At 42.8% G+C, this 19,826-nt stretch overlaps 1 protein-coding gene across 2 annotated transcripts in view; it reads left to right on the forward strand.

Moving 5' to 3' along the window:
- Nucleotides 1-19,826, forward strand: part of VWA8 (von Willebrand factor A domain containing 8) — a 429,985-nt gene that overhangs the window by 153,530 nt on the left and 256,629 nt on the right. For both annotated transcript variants that reach the window (XM_044284760.1, XM_044284761.1), the window contains exons 14-16: nucleotides 3,022-3,182; nucleotides 7,405-7,518; nucleotides 12,705-12,873. In XM_044284760.1, coding sequence (XP_044140695.1) covers nucleotides 3,022-3,182; nucleotides 7,405-7,518; nucleotides 12,705-12,873 — 444 coding nt within the window. The remainder of the gene's footprint in view (nucleotides 1-3,021; nucleotides 3,183-7,404; nucleotides 7,519-12,704; nucleotides 12,874-19,826) is intronic.

Genomic DNA, 19,826 nt, shown 5'->3' on the forward strand with positions numbered 1-19,826 from the left:
CTGCGGTACCATTTAGGGCCGCTACTCAGTCTACAGAGCTGTGCAGTTCCTGATCGCAGCAGCCCATTCAGATATCCAAAAGCAGTCAGACCCCCATCGATTTCATATTGAAGAATTATCCTAAGGATAGTTTATTAATATTACAGTCCTGGAAAACCCCTTTAACCTAAAAGTGTGTGTTTGGCCAAGCATAGACCCGGGAGGGTATGGCCAGTTAAAATGGTCTAAAAAGAAGTAAGTATTTGCAGAGATCTCTCGTTATTGTACTACATTTGTGGTTTCAACATGTTTATTATGCTTGTTTTCTTCCTCATCTAAAGTATATCTGAAGCCTGAACAGAGTTTGCATTGAATCCATTATTATAACGGATGTGTTTTTTGCATTAATGTGACTTTTTGCCACCTTGGTCATCAGCTATAAATACCGTCATGTTTTCTAAAATGTTCTTCCAGTGGTGGGATACGATGTCATTGATGTATAATATATATGTCCAGGACAGTAGAACTCGTTTCTGTAAAATAGATGTTATTGTTGGTTATAAAAAACCATGAATTTAAAGCATTTCTTTAAATAAGTATTATTTTTAGTTCCATGGAGAACTTTCTAGTGCATGAGGAGGGCCACTGAGGAGTTGGTTGTATGAAGCCCAAACAAACAAGCTCATTAAAGCAAAGCACACAGAGACGTAACACATCTCTGCATGAGACTCCCACTAAAATAGACTCCGTGATGTGCCGTAATGAGCCCAAAATATATGGGTTTGGTTGGTGACCTTTTATTCAAGGTGCATAATGAAAGAGTGACATGAATAGCAAAAGTGCATTTAATCAATTAACTAGGAGCGATTTTCCACCTTTAAACAGGTGATACAGGATCAAGCTGATATAGGGAACAAAAAATATTTTCTTCCTAATCAGCAGCCCACAATAGTTTTTATTGCTATATTTAAGCATTGCTAGAAATGGCAGGAAATTAAATACCAGAAAAACAATGGTGAGACATCGTGTAGACACAGAAATAAAATGTTCATCGTATAAACGGAATAAACCATGTGTTTATGGTCCTGGAAGGAGAGATGTGTTATAGAAGGTGTGGGAAAGCTTGGCCGAAGCCAGAAGATTGGCAGCTTTCTTGGCAATAGTGGAAAAACCTCACGTTGTAAACTTTTCTTTCTCTCTTGTGAAATTTGACTTGATAGTATAAGGCTGGATAAACAATTTGGCCTCGTTATATGAAATGATGGGAGTTGCGTAAGAGTTGACCTAGAAAGTACCTGATAGAAAATCCTTCTTAGATTCTTTTTAATTGAAGTGTCTTGAGCCTGTAGCCAAAAACGAATGGCACAGAACTCATGGACCCGGTCGTATTTTCATTATTGTATATTTGTATTATTGTAGTATATTCGGGCACAGTCGACAAGATGTGAATATATTAAGCTGTTTGTTTTATTACTATGATGTACACCAGGGCTGGCCAACCTGCGGCTCTCCAGCTCTTGCAAAACTACAACTCCCAGCAGGCCTAGACTGCTTACAGCTATCAGCCTACAGCAAGGCATGGTGGGAATTGTAGTTTTACAACAGCTGGAGAGCCGCAGGTTGGCCAGCCCTGCTGTACACCATGTATCGGACCCCTTGTGTGAAGAAACCTTGACTCATACTTATGCAACTATTGAGGCTATTTGCAAATTCATATCTAAATAATTTTAAAGCTAATAAGTACCGTAACAGTAAGATTCTATGAAATGATAGGAAAACCGAATAGGAAGGTACCCAGCTGGGTAAGAACCATTAAAATTTACCAAGAAACTACCAAGAGCAAAAACTATTTGGAGTGTTGTTTTGACTTTGTTCAGTAGCTGCTGCTCTTGAATTATTTTATGTGTTTTGCCTATGTGCCCAGGGGCAGACTGGACTTATACCCTACAGTGAAATTTCCCGGGGATGCCCAGGGGGCTGTCTGAGCCCTACTCACAGACGCTGGCCAGGTACATAATGATCTCATGCTTAGAGCTTTCATTAATGCTATGAGCATCAGGTACTTATACACTTGGCCAGCAGCCGCAGATGCTCTCCTGAATTTAACTTTATCACTGTCCTTAGTATGTTTATAGGGCAGTATTTTATGCTGAATTGCGGTATTTGGTTTTCCTGGAGCTGTATTTTGTGCTGCACTAGGATATTGCTGGCCCTGCCTACTTCTGTTGTCCCTACCTACTTGTGGCTCGTGTTGTCCTGCCTTCTGTCAACTAAGACACCTACAATTTGGGCCTCCTATAGTTTTTTTTTTTCTGGGGGGGGGGATGGGCACTTTAAGTCCCCAGTCCGCCACTGTTGTGTGGTCGACTCATAACAACACATTAACCATGACTAGTTGGGGCAGCCTACTCTCTGCTTTACAGTGTGTTAAACTGTAGATGAAGGGACCTGGTAACAATATGAAGGGACAGGCTGGCAACTTAAAGTGGCCCTGGGAAAAACAAAAAGTGGCTCCATTTTGCAGTCGGGTCAAATTTACAGAAGGCAGGGCCAACACAGAGGGCAGGGCCATATTGTGGCACATTATACCACCCCAACAGAACCAGATAACGCAGTGGATCACAAAATACTGCCCCAGCAATTCAAAATACCTCCCCAAAAACTGCCACTCTGTGGTGGCCGACCCAGCTGCCATGTAATGTCCTCCTACTCCAGTTCTCTCAGGATGGCAATACAGTTGAATTCAGGAGTCAGAAAGGGAGCGTCAGATGATTTCTTAGCTAGCTGGCGGTCACGAGGAAGTCTCAGGCAGCCCGTTGGGCATCGGCCCACAGGGAAGTTTTCCTGTAGGGTCTATGGCCAGTTCTCCCCTCATTTGGCTTACAGTATATAGATGGTATACGGCATGCCTTTTATTACTTGTTCATTTTCAGAAAAATAAAAGTTGTCTATCTTTTAAAGCTTGATGCGGAGGATTGGATCTAACACTACTTAGTTTTCATAGTTACAGTTAGTAAACTAATTGCTTGTGCATTGACTTAGGACATGACAGCCAGGGATTTGCTGCAGCAAAGATACACATTACCAAATGGGGACACTGCCTGGAGACGGTCTCCTCTCATCATGGCTGCACTAGAAGGAAAACTTGTAATTCTAGATGGTATCCATCGGGTCAATCCTGGAACCCTTGCCATTCTTCAAAGGTTAGTAGCCACGCATGCTCATTGGTTCTTGAACTGTGTTATAAATCAAAAGCTCTAAACATCATTAAGGCAGACTGTCAGTGTGTCCTGCTGCTCTATTAAACGTCAGGTTCACAATCTGAAGGAGCTATGGAATATAGAGGGAAATGCTAAGTTCTGGGAAATATTGTTGTCATCATTTATTTGAAATTTTTATGTCTTATAGACAAAGTTTTCATATCCTGCCACCTACACACACTGATTAATAAATAAGGTATACATGCAGAGCTGAGCCGCCAACCATTCTCTGTGGGTGGCTGAATCAGGACTGCGAGTCTCTCTTAAAGGAAATGTCTCACCAAACATAGTATCTTCCAGTTAAAACTAGATGGCAGCACATTTCCTTTTTCTCAACCTATTTTTATCTTCTGATTACAGATTCTTTATTCTGTTTTCTGAACATGATTATGGGGGCGGCCATCTTGCCTGAGCTGTTATTATTAGCAGCATTTTAAAAGCATTAAAAAAAACATTGCTTTACAGAATCCTCATGGGCCATAGACACAATGGTCAGGAGGGGACCTCATTGACTTCTATGGGAGACTTTTCTAGGCATGCTCTGTGTCCTGTGCAGAAGTCATTGTACAAGGAAAGAATAGATAAGCTTTGACAATCACCTATTGTGAATAGTGGATCCTGTCGTATCTGTTGTTCTAATCCTGCCTGTAATGATATCACCTCTGTATATAGATAAGCAGATAACTGCAGTAAAGTGATCTGTACAGACCTTGAAGTGGCGCCTATTATTAGGCTTAGTGACCAGTGCGAAAACTGCAGGATTTTATGGTCTTTGTTTAAATAGAAAATTAAAAATAACATCATCAAAAATTCTTTAAAAATATGTTAAACATGATTTAAACAGTAGGTCATTACCTGACTACACGATCCCTTTAATGAGTCCAGTTTCTAAACCGCTTTTTGCATGAAAATAGTCAATAATATAGTTGAAAACTATTGGGGTTATTTATCAAACTGGTGTAGAGTAGAACTGGCTTAGTTGCACATAGCAACCAATCAGATTCCACCTTTCATTTTTGACAGCTCCTTTGGAAAATGAAAGGTGGAATCTAATTGGTTGCTATGGGCAACGAAGTCAGTTGTACTGTACACCAGTCTAATAAATGACCCCATATGTCTCTAGCTGATCAGAAAGGGTGGCAGGAGTCAACCCCGCTGATGTGATATTGATGGCCTAGCCTAAGGATAGGTCATAAATAGTTAAAGGGGTTATCCCATCATAATGATCACTGTTAAATCTGTTAATGATTTGACAGTGATCATTTTTGTAAATATACTCTATTAACAAATTCCCACCAATTAGGATATATTTCATCCCCACTTACCTTATTGTTGTGACTCGGTCTCCCCTGGTTACGACCACCGCTCTGCTCCAAAATCCCGATGGTTGCGCTTGCCCAGAAGACTCCTTCTTTTCTCCCGGCCGGGCCGCTTGCTGTCCTGAACGCGCACTCTGCCGCGCACTCTGCCGCGCATGCGCGACAGTGACTTCTTCCTGGCCAGAATAGTACAGAGCTGCGAACGCGCACGCCGGCTCTGTACTATACTGGCCAGAAATAAGTCACCATGGCGCATGTGCGGCGGCGTGCGCGTTCAGTCCAGCGTGCGGCCCGGCCGGGAGAAGACTTCAATCAAGATGAAGCCCGCCCCCAGCCAGAATCCAGGAAGTGAACGCGCGGTGGCAGCAGGTAAGTATAAAAACGCAAAGTGGGATAACCCCTTTAAGTCCCAGAAAACCCATTTAAGGAAATGATCATGATTGGCGGGTTTCTCTCAATCAACACCAGTACAAAAAAGTTGGCAAAAAGAGGCTGGTCGCTGGGAAAGCTACCATCTCACAAATAAGCAAGGCTTCCCTGTATTCTCATTTACTTTGTGCATACACAAGTAATTTCGGCCAACAGCTGTTCCTCCCAACCCAGCATGCCCAATCCTTCTTTCCGCAATATATGCTTTTAAGGAAAAGTCTGGATACCCACATACACATTAAATGGTCAGCTGGTTAGTTTAATGTGTATCACAAATTACCGTAAGTCTCAAAGGTTGCAAATAAATAAATAAAAAGTTACATCTAGTTATCCAGATTACATGCCACACATATGCATCTTCTTTGCATCTTCAGTTCTATCAAGTACAGTGCTCCAGATGACGACCAAAACCGCCAATGCACCTTAAAATTTGCAGATGGAGACAAGACTTTTTAGTATTCTCGCCATTTGCGAGTAGACCGCAGTGCTACTGCTGAAGAGATACTGCTGCGCAGCCTAGTATCTGTTTGAGAACATGGCAAGCGTTGCTCTCAGTGAGCGCCATGTTCTCCTCAGCAGCACAGGGGAGAAGGAGGCAGTCTCTGTGTAGAGGGGGGATGTATGGCGAGCGCTGATGCCTGCTGATGTGGTCACTGGTTGCAGTGGCGCCTCTCAAGTTATTGGCCTTTTAAGAAGTGCAGTGGGGATAGTTTATTTTAACCCATTCTGTGTCACATATAGAAGAATATTGGTTTGAAACCCCCTTTAAAAAATTAACTCCTTAAAGGGTTTGTATACACTAGTTTCTGAGATTGGCAGGACCTTTTGTTGGTGATCATACTTACCTGATCCCCAGTGCTGGATGCTGGCTCGTTTGCTCCCCAGCTTTCATTGCTTGTCTAGAGTCCCTTCATGAAAACTTCCTGTTTGACGCAGTTACAGCCAATAACTGACCACTGCTTCCCTTGCATTATGTTAAATGGTCATGTGATGCAAGGGAAGCAGATCTCCACTGTGGCTAGTGATTGGCTGCAGCGGCATTAAGATAAAAGTTTTTATGGAGAATCCCAAGACAAGCAGCGGAGGCCTGGAAGCGAATTAGCCAAGGCCCAGCACCTAGGGATCAGGGCAGCAATGCGAATCTGCATGTCTGAGAGTTCATAGAAATCAATGCACAACCCCTCTAGATTGACGGGGTTAGAAGAATGAATCAAATGGAGAGACAAATGGGCACAAGGTACTACACAAGGTAAGACACTTTTTTTTTTTTTTTTATATTATACCATAATTGTATGCATTTTAAATTTGGCGACTAAAAATTTCATTTGGCTCCTAAAATTTTCAGGTTAGGAGCCAATGGCTTCTTGATATTTTTTTTAGTCTGGAGCACTGAAGTACTTTCCTTTTTATCTACAACTGTAGTTACCTGTTAATCACTTGCTGCATGCACTACTGCACTATTATGCTGTATAGACCATCTGTAAGGCCGCGTTCACATCTATGGCAGGCTGTTCCAGCAGAGAGCAGCCTGCCGGATTCCCAATGACTGTAATGAGTTCTGGTGGTGATCCGGCCGCTGTCCGGACAAAAAACGCTGCATGCAATGATTGTTGGTCCAGCCGACAGCCACCATTCGTGCCAGATCAGGCAGCCAGATTAGCTTGCCACAGATGTGAATGCGGTGTAAGTGTGCCCATCATAGTGCAAAGCTTTTTTAAACAAGATGGCAAGCTATTTGACTTTGGGCGGCAAAGTAGCAGTTAATATGTGCACATGTGATAACTAGGTGAAACTATTTTTTTTGCATTTATAACCAATACTATAAAGTAACAAAATGTGATGCCCACATCAATGGCTGAATATAGAGATGATTTCCGCTTTAGGCTTGTTTATGAATGATGTTACATTCTTCCAAATTTGCAATATTTATAACATTTTAAGTCTTTATGTATAATTTATATTATAAATGGTTATTGAAGCAGCATTAATAGCTCATGTACTGAAACATTAAGTAGGTTGGAATTTAACATACTCCCTCTGTGTACGGCGAGCATGGATAGGATTATGGTTAATGATTTATTCAAATAGGAATAAAGAAAAATCACATTGCATGGCTGACTGCTGTGTGCCATTGATGGCCATCTGCGTGCAAGCCCTAGGTGCGCTGAATGTAAAAAGCATGGTATGTAAAAACTATTCATCTAAAAAGATTAGAAGTAAAGCAGAATACAAATTTAACCTCAAATTTATTTCACTAAATGGGAGGCTTTTACGAGCACTGTTCCTGAGACCTAACCCTAAAGCCCATCCTACTTTGACATTTTAATATATTTTAAGACATAATGAGTTAAACTGATAATTGGGTCTAGTCTAGTTGTGGATATGCCACTCATGTTTCCTTTATTTTGTTTTTGCAGGTTAATTCATGACAGAGAGTTAACTCTGTATGATGGTTCTAGGCTACTTAGAGGAGACCGGTATCAGTATTTAAAGAATGAGTTACATCTGTCAGATGCCGAGCTTCAAGAAAGGTAAATATGCCCATTGATACTCCAGTCAGCCATAACATTAAACAACCTATTATGTAGGTCCTCTCTGTGCCACCAGACCGCTCTTAGCTCTCAAGGCATGGACTACACAAGACCTCTGAATGTGTCCTGTGGTATCTGGCACCACAATATTAGCAGAACAGTTCTGTTATTTATCATGTAGGGTCTCCATGGATTAGACTTAATTTTCCAGTACGTTCAACAGATGCTCGATTGGATTGAGGTGTGGAAAACTTGGAGGCCAAGTCAACACCTTAAACTCTTTTGTTGTGTTCCTCAAACCATTCCTGAACAATTGTCGCAGTGGTACAGGACACATTTTCCTGCTGAAAGAGGCCACTGCCAGTAGGGAAACAAGTGTACTTGGTTTGCTACAATGTTTAGTTATTAATATCTGCATGAATGCTAGGACCCAAGGTTTCCCACCTGAGGATTGCCCAGAAGTCCTACTCCACTCTCTATACAATTGCTTTTTATCTCCTTTGTCATCAGGACTTATTTTGTTCCATTGCCCTCTTCCCTAAATTTTCCACCACGTTTAATAGTCCCCTACTATTCAAGGATGCCCATTCCACCTAAAAACTCACAAAAAACAAGTTTATATTCTTTTATAACTAGAGGTGAACAAATCATTTCTAAACTATTCAAATTTGCCACAAATATCACAAAAATTATTCTTCCAAATGAATCCAAAGTGTTGGTGATTCGATTTGGATGACTCGAGCAAAATGGTGCCCCCATTTTACATTTTAAATTCAGTACCTTATTAAGGTAAACAGGGTAGTGAAGATAGAAGGTCACATGACCCTGGTCGGGGCCCTGGTTGGTGGACGTCAGCATGACTGCCAATCGGGAAGGTGGATATTGATTGGTCTGTCAGGCTCTGTGCTAGCTCTGAAGCACAGATGCCATTCTGCGCTCAGCCACTGATGTGATAGGACATGTCTTTCATGTCTGTGACAGACAGAGCTATAAGAAGCACAAGCCAGCCATTATGTGATCTTGCAGTGACAGTGTAGAGATTGTAAAGAAGATATATTGAGTTCAGCCTCGATGAAAGATACCTAGCCACCATTATTTCTTCAAAAAGCCTTTGCTACTTTGTATACTCACGTGGTGGAGTACCACTTTTTGGAACAGTGTGGCAGAAAGTCCCCTCCCAGCTTTCATATGTGTAAACTGAAGCGCTGCCATGTTGCCTTAGAATTGATGAGCCTGGACGAGAGAAGCCACTTAGCGGATCAGTTGCTAATCTGCATCAACCAGCAAATCTCCTACTGTGGATGTCTTCCCGGCAATTACAACTGAGCAAGGTGGTCAGTAAAATGGTAGGAACATAGTGCTGCATTTGGGAGAAATAACCCCATGCATGGTTCATGTGATAAATTTAGTGGTGCAGTGTTTTTTTTTAAATAGTATTGTGGCTTGCTGATGGTGCTGGCCATGTCCAGAAGAGTTTCTGCGAATCTCAGCCGTTCTTATGTGGCTAAGAACTCCTTTGTGGACTTGCAGTGGCAGAATGGTCTGCCTTGGCACTGCTTGATCCGTGGCATTCCACCTCGCCTTTGCTGAAGTGTCTGTACAAACAGTGTGAAGTGGTCAATGATTACATCATGCACAAGACCACCACAACAGGGAGCTTGTGTTATTTTCAGCCCAGGCAGTGGCAGCTCATCAGGACAACAGCGGCATCAACTGGGTCTTCCCCCTGATATTTATATTACAGCAAACCCTCGTGCTGATGCAATAAGGCATGCTCACTGCCCAGTAGTTGTTGGGATCAGCACAGACGAAGTCTCATGGAGGAGGATAAGGCACTACCACTTGAGGTGCAGGAGAAAGAGGCTGATGATGATGACACTGGGCATCACTAATCATCATAGTGGAGGGCAGAACCTGAAAGAACTGGGTCTTCAGGCACGCTGACGAGCATGGCAAGCTGCTTGCTTTGTTGCTTACTTCCATACAAGCGTATTATTAAGGAAAGTGATGACTACTGAATTACCATGCTTTTATACCCTTGCTATCAAACCCAAGTGGGGGAATGTTTTCTCGATGCCGAAAGGGAGGCAGAATTATTGTATTATCAGGATACAGTTTGTACTCAGCAGACATCCCCCCACCCCTGGCTGAATCGCCAACCTGTTGCTGTCTCCATTGCTACAAATAGCAGAAACCACAGCATCACCAGCAGCAGCCAATTCAGTTTGATGATCATGATAGTGCAATTTTTTCAAGTGACAGGCCAAGCTGACACACATCAGCAAACGGATGTGCACCACCTGAACAACCAGGCTCAGTCCTACCTGGACTGCGCCCTTTCTCCAGCACATACCCTGTTCCCTAACCATATAAACTTCTGGGCAGGCAGATTAGACCAGTGTCTGCAACTGGCCCAGTTTGCTATCAGTGTACTGTCTTCTCCAGCCTCCAGTGTACTGTCAAAGAGAGTATTCAGAGAGGTAGGTGGCATCACCACACCCAAGTGGACAACATTTTCCTCTACAAGTGTAGAAAGCATACATCAATGAATCAAGCATGGATCCATGATGATTTTCACCCAACTCAGGCTGAGGCCAATGAACAGATTTGCTATTGCTGAGAGAGACTATTTATCGCCAGCCCAATCATGTCACTGCTGCTGTCTATCTGTTCATCATGTTCCATACTGTATTGCTGCTGCTGACGCAGCTGCTGGTCCCCTTAGGCTGGATTCACACCTGAGCGTTTTACAGCGCGTTCCTAGACGCAGTAAAACGCTCAGCAGGCAAAAACCAATGATTCCCTATGGGCATGGTTCTCACCTGAGCGTTTTACAGCGCTTACAAACGCGCTGTAAAACGCCCTACGCCCCAAGAAGTACAGGAGCTTCTTTGTGGCGTATTGTCGCGCGTATGCTTCTGTTGTCAATAGCAAGAATGTGTGTGCGACGCGAGTTTCCGAATACGCCCCAAAATACGCCCGATAAAAACGCCTGTAAACAGCGCTTATCGGATACGCTCAGGTGTGACCCCAGCCTTACTGCTGATTCTGCTACCCCTACACAGCCGCACATCTACCGCCTTGCCACCAAACAGTCACATATCTGTCAGATTCCATACAGTGCTGCTACTGCTGCCGCTACTATCTCTGCATGGCTGCACATCTCCTCCCTTGTCCGTGAGGTTCCACATCTACACTGTACTGTTGCTGCCCAAAGATTAGATGAATATTTGTACGCTTGTTCAGACAACTGCTGCTTCTTATACTGCCATGTGTGTGTACTGTATAAACATGAACAAGCATCTGCTCCGTTAAGGCATCATTTCTGTGCTGCTTGTTCAGAACTAATAAAAACAGAGTAAACTCTGCTCCAAACCCCTTGGTCAGAGACACCTTGGGTATGGAAGGTAAGGACAGCACTCGGTGTCTCAAAATGAAATCCAATATTTAATAGAGTCCAAAAATGTTCAGAACAAGCCACTGTTTCTTTTGATACTACTGTGTGTGTTTAAACACCAACAGGCATCTACCCCCCATAAGGGGCCGTTTTTGGAATGGAGGAAGGAAGGAAGCTGGCTTATATTTAGACTGGCTGTAGATGCACTGAAGTTATGTAGAGGCCTACGTCTCTTCATAACTTTGGAGGATCCACTGCCAGATATAGGGGTAATAAATGGCCCCCTGTGTCTCTTTACAATTGAAATCATTGATTAGATTGGATTCTGTTTTTAGCTTAAAGGTTTTGATTCCCTCTCTCAAACAGCACGATGCTACATCTGTAAAGTGGTCGCAGATTAGAGGGCCATATGATGAAACGCGTCCATGAGCAACCTCTGCACGTATCCTGGTTATCTGGATGTCCGGGAAATCAGCTTATGTCCTATATGTTTCATTTGAGGTTGCTAAGGGTTGTTTCTCATCATGTGTCCATCCATATGCACCCATTTTCTGGATGTAGTGGTGCATTGTTGGGATGAGACAGATATGCTAACATTAATTCACATTACGTGTGGAATGATAAGAACACTTAACTACTGCCCTCTTTATCATCTTTTTTGTTGCATATCTGCAAGTTCTTAGACTCCTTTTCTGCTGTCCAGGATGGCTGCACCACTTCTCAGACCACCTGGTGTATTCTATACATATGGTAGCCCAAGACTAGTACTTCATCCAAAGTCACTTTGTTCAAAACTTTGGAATAATACTGTACGGAGATCCATCTTTGTACAGTATTAGAATGTATGGGCTCCATTGAGCCGAAGTGAGTTATTAGCAAAATCGCGCGTGACTTGGTTGAATAACTTTGGTAGTTGATTTTGGCTTCGGTTCCGACTAGTACCTCGGAACCAAAACTGAGTTTGGTTTCAAGTTTCCAAGTGGTTTTCCACTTTAAAAATCAACTACCAAAGTTATTCTACGAAGTCACGCACAACTTCGCAAATAACTTACTTCGGCTCATTAGAGCCCATACATTCAAATACTGTATGGAGACGGAGCTCAGCACTACCCAAGACACTTCATGCTTACCAGTTTAGGAGCAAAGCCAAGCTGCATTTACACAAGCCAATAATCGTCCAGATTATTGGAAACGACCATTCCTGCGAACCTGGCCATGTAAATGTGCCGCTGATCACCCGATGATTGAGCAAAATGCTTGTTCATCTGGTGATCCTGTTGTTTATGTTGGCACCACCGATCAGAGTTTCTGGGCAGCAGATCGTGTGATCTAAACATCAATCTGCTGCTCAGAAACAGTGTATCTGTATAAAGTGGAGGAGATCGGTGCATGTAAATGCAGCGGTCTCCTTCACTGAATGAGCAGCCCACTGTCAGGAAGAAATGCTTCCTTCCCAACAATTGGTTGCAGAATGGTCCCGTCTAAATCCACCTCTAGACAAGGACTACTGATGCACACTGTTTTAGGTAGTCTGATAAGCAGCATGGCCATCTTGGATGACAGAAGAGGAATCGGCAGATGGAAAGGAGGTTGGCATGTAACTATTCTCTACATTCCCCAGTTTATGTGATTTATTATTTTTTTCTTGAACCAGAGGGTCGCTTTAAGTCAACCATACATTAAATAGCACTGCAGCCCAATCTAATTGGGACCAGTGGGGATTAATACTGATGAGTTACCCTTAATGGCATCGTCAGACTTGTAGTAACTGGTTATTTTATCTCCACAGATCCATCTTTGCCATACACCCTTCTTTCAGAATCATTGCCTTGGCAGAACCACCAGTTATTGGCAGTAACACTCAGCAGTGGTTGGGTCCAGAGCTTCTCACCATGTTTCTGTATCACAATGTTAAACCATCCACCAGACAAGAGGAGGTTCAGATCATGAGGGAGATGGTGAGGAAAGCTGTGATGCTTTATGCTTTTTTTCTAGTGTGCTAATTACTCTGTAAAATAATTCAGATTGTCTGTTGTAATCAATGCTGGGTTCGTAGGTCACTGCTAAATGAGTCCTTCACAATCACTTGCAGCAGAGGCACATAAAATATGTCAGAACAGCAGCAAAAGACTTTTAATTAGATCTAATATCAATGGCCATATTCTTCAATTAAGAACTTTTTAAGAGGTTTTGCAGCCATCTGACTTATTGGCTGGTTGTAATGGAAAATACCTGGGTGAAGTGACGCCACCAGTATGACACCGAGTTTCAACTAGCCTGGAAGAGTCTGATGTTGCACTCAGACTGGGTTCACATCACGTTTTTTTCCCGTCCATTTAACGTATAAAAAAAGTATACATTAAATGGATGTCTCAGACTGATGCCATACAGTGGCACCCATTTACCATGTTCCATTGTAAAAAAAATGGATAAAACGTGAACCCACCCTTAGAGGGGTATTTCTATTTGGAACATTTATGGCATATTGATAGGATATGCTTCTTCTGGGCTTAGCAGTCCTTAGCAGAGGGGATGCTATCAGTCACTGATAAGACTGCCCACTTGGCTCCTGAAGTCAGAAAGAGCAGACATTTTAGTGTATAAATAACAAGTTGCACAGCATTTTGTTACTATAGTGTATACTACTATTTAGTGTAAACTATGCTCTCAAAAGTTTTATTAGTACTAAAGCCAGAAATGGTGAATAGAGTATTTTGGCTCAAATCTATGCCTGCTTACATTAGGTTGACTTTAAACCAATACAAAATGTGCCAAATTTATTAAGAGACATGTACCTTTTATGAAATTCATTCCAGCTATCTTTTTTTATTTTATTTTTTAACTGGGGTCCGATATCTTCATAGTTGTGGATAGGTCGGTAGTATTTGGTTGCTAAGGGTTCAACACCCGGGACTCCCACTGATCAGATGTTTTAGAAGGCAGCGGCGCTCGCAGTGGCACTGCGGCCTTCTCACAGCTTTCCCTAGGCCATGTGACATCATGCTCATCAGTCATATGACCTATGCGCAGCTCAGCCTCATTGAAGTACTGTAAATGGGACTGAACCGTGATACCAAGCACAACTGCTAGCAAATGTACAGCCCTGTGCTTGGTAAGCAGGGAGAAGGCTGCGGCGCTACTGCAAGCTATGGTGCCTTCTCAAACAGCTGATCGACAGAGGTTCTGGGTGTCGGACACTCCCCGATCTGATACTGATGACCTATCCAGAGGATAGGTCCAGTGTACAAATTTCAGAAAATCCTTTTAAAGTAGTTGACTGATTAGAGACAAACCCTTTCAAAATATAGGTGCCGTGATCATCTGATATTCGCGTGTCATATTCCTGGCAACCCCCAAACAGCAAATTTTGCTGGTAGAAGACATGGCAGCCTTTCAGATGAACAGCTGCTGCTTTGGTAAACCCTCTTTTCATTTTGGCTCATAGAAGAAAGTCCCAAGCGGGAATCCTTCTTTTTGATGTCCATATGCCTTAGTTGGTGATATCATGTCTATATGCAATTCATGATCCATTCAGTAACCCAGTAATCGCCACTGGAAATAGGTTTGTCATAACGTTTAAAGGGATTATCCCATGATTAATGTAAAAATATGAAAATCAGACATCATATAGTACATGACAGTCTCTTTCTAACAAAGCCATATACCTCATATTGATCTAGAGATCTCTGCTAGATCCATATGAGGTACATATGCTAGATTTATATCAAGCTGACAGCTAAAAGCGAGTGTCTTTTCTGCTGGAGTGGAGCTCTCTCCCCATCACAGCTCAGGAGGCAGGTGAAGGATGAAACTGAGCATGTGCGGCCTTCTCAGTGAGCAGGACAAAGAAATAAGAAAAAGAACAAACAGCAGGTGCAGCTATACATTTTATTGAATAACTCAGTGGCTATTCTAAATTTGTAATTACATACAGTTACAAAAGTAATCAGAGCCAGGTGCTGGTTTAAAATCTGTAGAATATTTTTAGTGGGACAACCCCTTTAACCACTTCAGCCCCGCTAGGTGAAACCCCCTTCATGACCAGGCCACTTTTTACACTTCGGCACTACACTCCTTTCACCGTTTATCGCTCGGTCATGCAACTTACCACCCAAATGAATTTTACCTCCTTTTCTTCTCACTAATGGAGCTTTCATTTGGTGGTATTTTATTGCTGCTGACATTTTTACTTTTTTTGTTATTAATCAAAATATAACGATTTTTTTGCAAAAAAATGACATTTTTCACTTTCAGCTGTGAAATTTTGCAAAAAAAACGACATCCATATATAAATTTTTCGCTAAATTTATAGTTCTACATGTCTTTGATAAAAAAAAAATGTTTGGGCAAAAAAAAAATGGTTTGGGTAAAAGTTATAGCATTTACAAACTATGGTACAAAAATGTGAATTTCCGCTTTTTGAAACGGCTCTGATTTTCTGAGCACCTGTCATGTTTCCTGAGGTTCTACAATGCCCAAACAGTATAACTACCCCACAAATGACCCCATTTCGGAAAGTAGACACCCTAAGGTATTCGCTGATGGGCATAGTGAGTTCATAGAACTTTTTATTTTTTGTCACAAGTTAGCGGAAAATGATGATGATTTTATTTTATTTATTTTTTCTTACAAAGTCTCATATTCCACTAACTTGCGACAAAAAATAAAAAATTCTAGGAACTCGCCATGCCCCTCACAGAATACCTTGGGGTGTCTTCTTTCCAAAATGGGGTCACTTGTGGCGTAGTTATACTGCCCTGGCAATTTAGGGGCCCAAATGTGTGAGAAGAACTTTGCAATCAAAATGTGTAAGAAATGACCGGTGAAATCCGAAAGGTGCACTTTGGAATATGCGCCCCTTTGCCCACCTTGGCAGCAAAAAAGTGTCACACATGTGGTATCGCCGTACTCAGGAGAAGTTGGGGAATGTGTTTTGGGGTGTCATTTTACATATACCCATGCTGGGTGAGAGAAATATCTTGGCAAAAGACAACTTTTCCCATTTTTTTATGCAAAGTTGGCATTTGACCAAGATATTTTTCTCACCCAGCATGGGTATATGTAAAATGACACCCCAAAACACATTCCCCAACTTCTCCTGAGTACGGCGATACCAGATGTGTCACACTTTTTTGCTGCCAAGGTGGGCAAAGGGGCACATATTCCAAAGTGCACCTTTCGGATTTTGCAGGGCATTTTTTACACATTTTGATTGCAAGGTACTTCTCACACATTTGGGCCCCTAAATTGCCAGGGCAGTATAACTACGCCACAAGTGACCCCATTTTGGAAAGAAGACACCCCAAGGTATTCCGTGAAGGGCACGGCGAGTTCCTAGAATTTTTTATTTTTTGTCACAAGTTAGCGGAAAATGATGATTTTTTTTTTTTTCTCTTTTTTCCTTACAAAGTCTCATATTCCACTAACTTGCGACAAAAAATAAAAAATTCTAGGAACTCGCCATGCCCCTCACGGAATACCTTGGGGTGTCTTCTTTCCAAAATGGGGTCACTTGTGGCGTAGTTATACTGCCCTGGCAATTTAGGGGCCCATATGTGTGAGAAGTACTTTGCAATCAAAATCTGTAAAAAATGACCGGTGAAATACGAAAGGTGCACTTTGGAATATGCGCCCCTTTGCCCACCTTGGCATCAAAAAAGTGTGACACATCTGGTATCGCCGTACTCAGGAGAAGTTGGGGAATGTGTTTTGGGGTGTCATTTTACATATACCCATGCTGGGTGAGAGAAATATCTTGGCAAACGACAACTTTTCCCATTTTTTTATACAAAGTTGGCATTTGACCAAGATATTTTTCTCACCCAGCATGGGTATATGTAAAATGACACCCCAAAACACATTCCCCAACTTCTCCTGAGTACGGCGATACCAGATGTGTCACACTTTTTTGCTGCCAAGGTGGGCAAAGGGGCACATATTCCAAAGTGCACCTTTCGGATTTTGCAGGGCATTTTTTACACATTTTGATTGCAAGGTACTTCTCACACATTTGGGCCCCTAAATTGCCAGGGCAGTATAACTACGCCACAAGTGACCCCATTTTGGAAAGAAGACACCCCAAGGTATTCCGTGAAGGGCACGGCGAGTTCCTAGAATTTTTTATTTTTTGTCACAAGTTAGCGGAAAATGATGATTTTTTTTTTTTTTCTCTTTTTTCCTTACAAAGTCTCATATTCCACTAACTTGCGACAAAAAATAAAAAATTCTAGGAACTCGCCATGCCCCTCACGGAATACCTTGGGGTGTCTTCTTTCCAAAATGGGGTCACTTGTGGCGTAGTTATACTGCCCTGGCAATTTAGGGGCCCATATGTGTGAGAAGTACTTTGCAATCAAAATCTGTAAAAAATGACCGGTGAAATACGAAAGGTGCACTTTGGAATATGCGCCCCTTTGCCCACCTTGGCATCAAAAAAGTGTGACACATCTGGTATCGCCGTACTCAGGAGAAGTTGGGGAATGTGTTTTGGGGTGTCATTTTACATATACCCATGCTGGGTGAGAGAAATATCTTGGCAAACGACAACTTTTCCCATTTTTTTATACAAAGTTGGCATTTGACCAAGATATTTTTCTCACCCAGCATGGGTATATGTAAAATGACACCCCAAAACACATTCCCCAACTTCTTCTGAGTACGGCGATACCAGATGTGTCACACTTTTTTGCAGCCTAGATGCGCAAAGGGGCCCAAATTCCTTTTAGGAGGGCATTTTTAGACATTTGGATCCCAGACTTCTTCTCACGCTTTAGGGCCCCTAAAAAGCCAGGGCAGTATAAATACCCCACATGTGACCCCACTTTGGAAAGAAGACACCCCAAGGTATCCAATGAGGGGCCTGGCAAGTTCATAGAATTTTTTTTTTTTTCGCATAAGTTAGCGGAAATTGATTTTTTTTTGTTTTTTCTCACAAAGTCTCACTTTCCGCTAACTTAGGACAAAAATTTCAATCTTTCATGGACTCAATATGCCCCTCAGCAAATACCTTGGGGTGTCTTCTTTCCAAAATGGGGTCAGTTGTGGGGTGTTTGTACTGCCCTGGCATTTGAGGGTCTCCGCAATCATTACATGTATGGCCAGCATTAGGAGTTTCTGCTATTCTCCTTATATTGAGCATACAGGTAATGAGATTTTTTTTTCCGTTCAGCCTCTGGGCTGAAAGAAAAAAATGAACGGCACAGATTTCTTCATTCGCATCGATCAATGTGGATGAAAAAATCTCTGCCAAAAAAAAAAAATGGAGGGGAAAGGCGTCTGCCAGGACATAGGAGCTCCGCCCTACATCCATACCCACTTAGCTCGTATGCCCTGGCAAACCAGATTTCTCCATTCGCATCAATCGATGTGGATGAATAAATCATTGCCGGGATTTTTTTTTTTATATATATATATATATATATACAAAATGCTTGCCAAAGCATAGGAACGCCGCCTCCTCCTCAGCTCGTATGCCTTGGCAAACGTATCTGTCACTGCAGAGGAGAAAATCCCGTCTTGCAGCGCCGCATACACCGACTTGCGTGTAATCTGACAGCAGCGCAATGCTTCTGTCAGAATGCACATCGGTGCTGCAGCTAGTAGATCGGTTGGTCCACCTGGAAGGTAAAAAGACAAAAAAAAAAAAAAAAGAAAACCAGGCCACAACGCAATAATTTTATTAACTTTGGAACAGAACATGTAACTTTAACTTTTGGAACTAAACATTAACCTGTTTGCTTACCTGTTTTTTTTTTTTTTTTGTTTTTTTACCTTTATAGAACAAACCTCTCCTTCCCCATGGGTCAATGTGCAAAGCGCAAATCGCCCAAAGATGTGGCGAAGTGCGTTATGCACTTTGTCCCATGTGAAAGGAGACGTTTGCAGCAGCTGTGAGTGAATGGGCCCTAATAGCCCTGTGTGCCTATCCTGGTGAGATGTGATCCCTATGCTAGGTGTACCTGTGTGTGGTACTTTCGGAAACACTCCCCTAAGCATAGGGCAGGGTGGTCGGGACAGTCAGGACAGAAATAGCGGGTGTCACGCCTTATTCCACTCCTGCTACAGACACGACATTTTTTTCGGGGTGGCGGTCGGTTTGAGGTACCAGCAACGACACTGGGGAAGTGTCGCTCGTGTAGACGGCTAACTACACTGGTGGATGGGGCCACGGAACCTCCTGGATACAGGAGGTTCGCGATGATCTCTTCCTGAAATTTGAGGAAGGATCCAGTTCTCCCAGCCTTACTGTAGAGAACAAAACTATTGTACAGAGCCAATTGAATTAAATATACAGACACCTTCTTATACCAGCGTCTGGTGCGTCGGGAAACTAAATACGGAGCCAACATCTGGTCATTGAAGTCGACCCCTCCCATGTGGAGGTTATAGTCGTGGACTGAGAGGGGCTTTTCAATGACACGGGTTGCTCGCTCAATTTGGATTGTCGTGTCTGCGTGAATGGAGGAGAGCATGTAAACGTCACGCTTGTCTCTCCATTTCACCGCGAGCAGTTCTTCGTTACACAGTGCGGCCCTCTGCCCCCTTGCAAGACGGGTGGTAACGAGCCGTTGGGGGAAGCCCGCGCGACTAGTTCGCGCGGTACCACAGGCGCCAATCCGTTCTAGAAACAAATGCCTAAAGAGGGCCACACTTGTGTAAAAATTGTCCACATAAAGATGGTACCCCTTGCCGAATAAGGGTGACACCAAGTCCCAAACTGTCTTCCCACTGCTCCCCAGGTAGTCAGGGCAACCGACCGGCTCCAGGGTCTGATCTTTTCCCTCATAGACCCGAAATTTGTGGGTATAGCCTGTGGCCCTTTCACAGAGCTTATACAATTTGACCCCATACCGGGCGCGCTTGCTTGGGATGTATTGTTTGAAGCCAAGGCGCCCGGTAAAATGTATTAGGG

This window comes from Bufo gargarizans, chromosome 3 (assembly GCF_014858855.1).
Source record: "Bufo gargarizans isolate SCDJY-AF-19 chromosome 3, ASM1485885v1, whole genome shotgun sequence".
NCBI classification, from domain to species: Eukaryota; Metazoa; Chordata; class Amphibia; order Anura; family Bufonidae; genus Bufo; species Bufo gargarizans.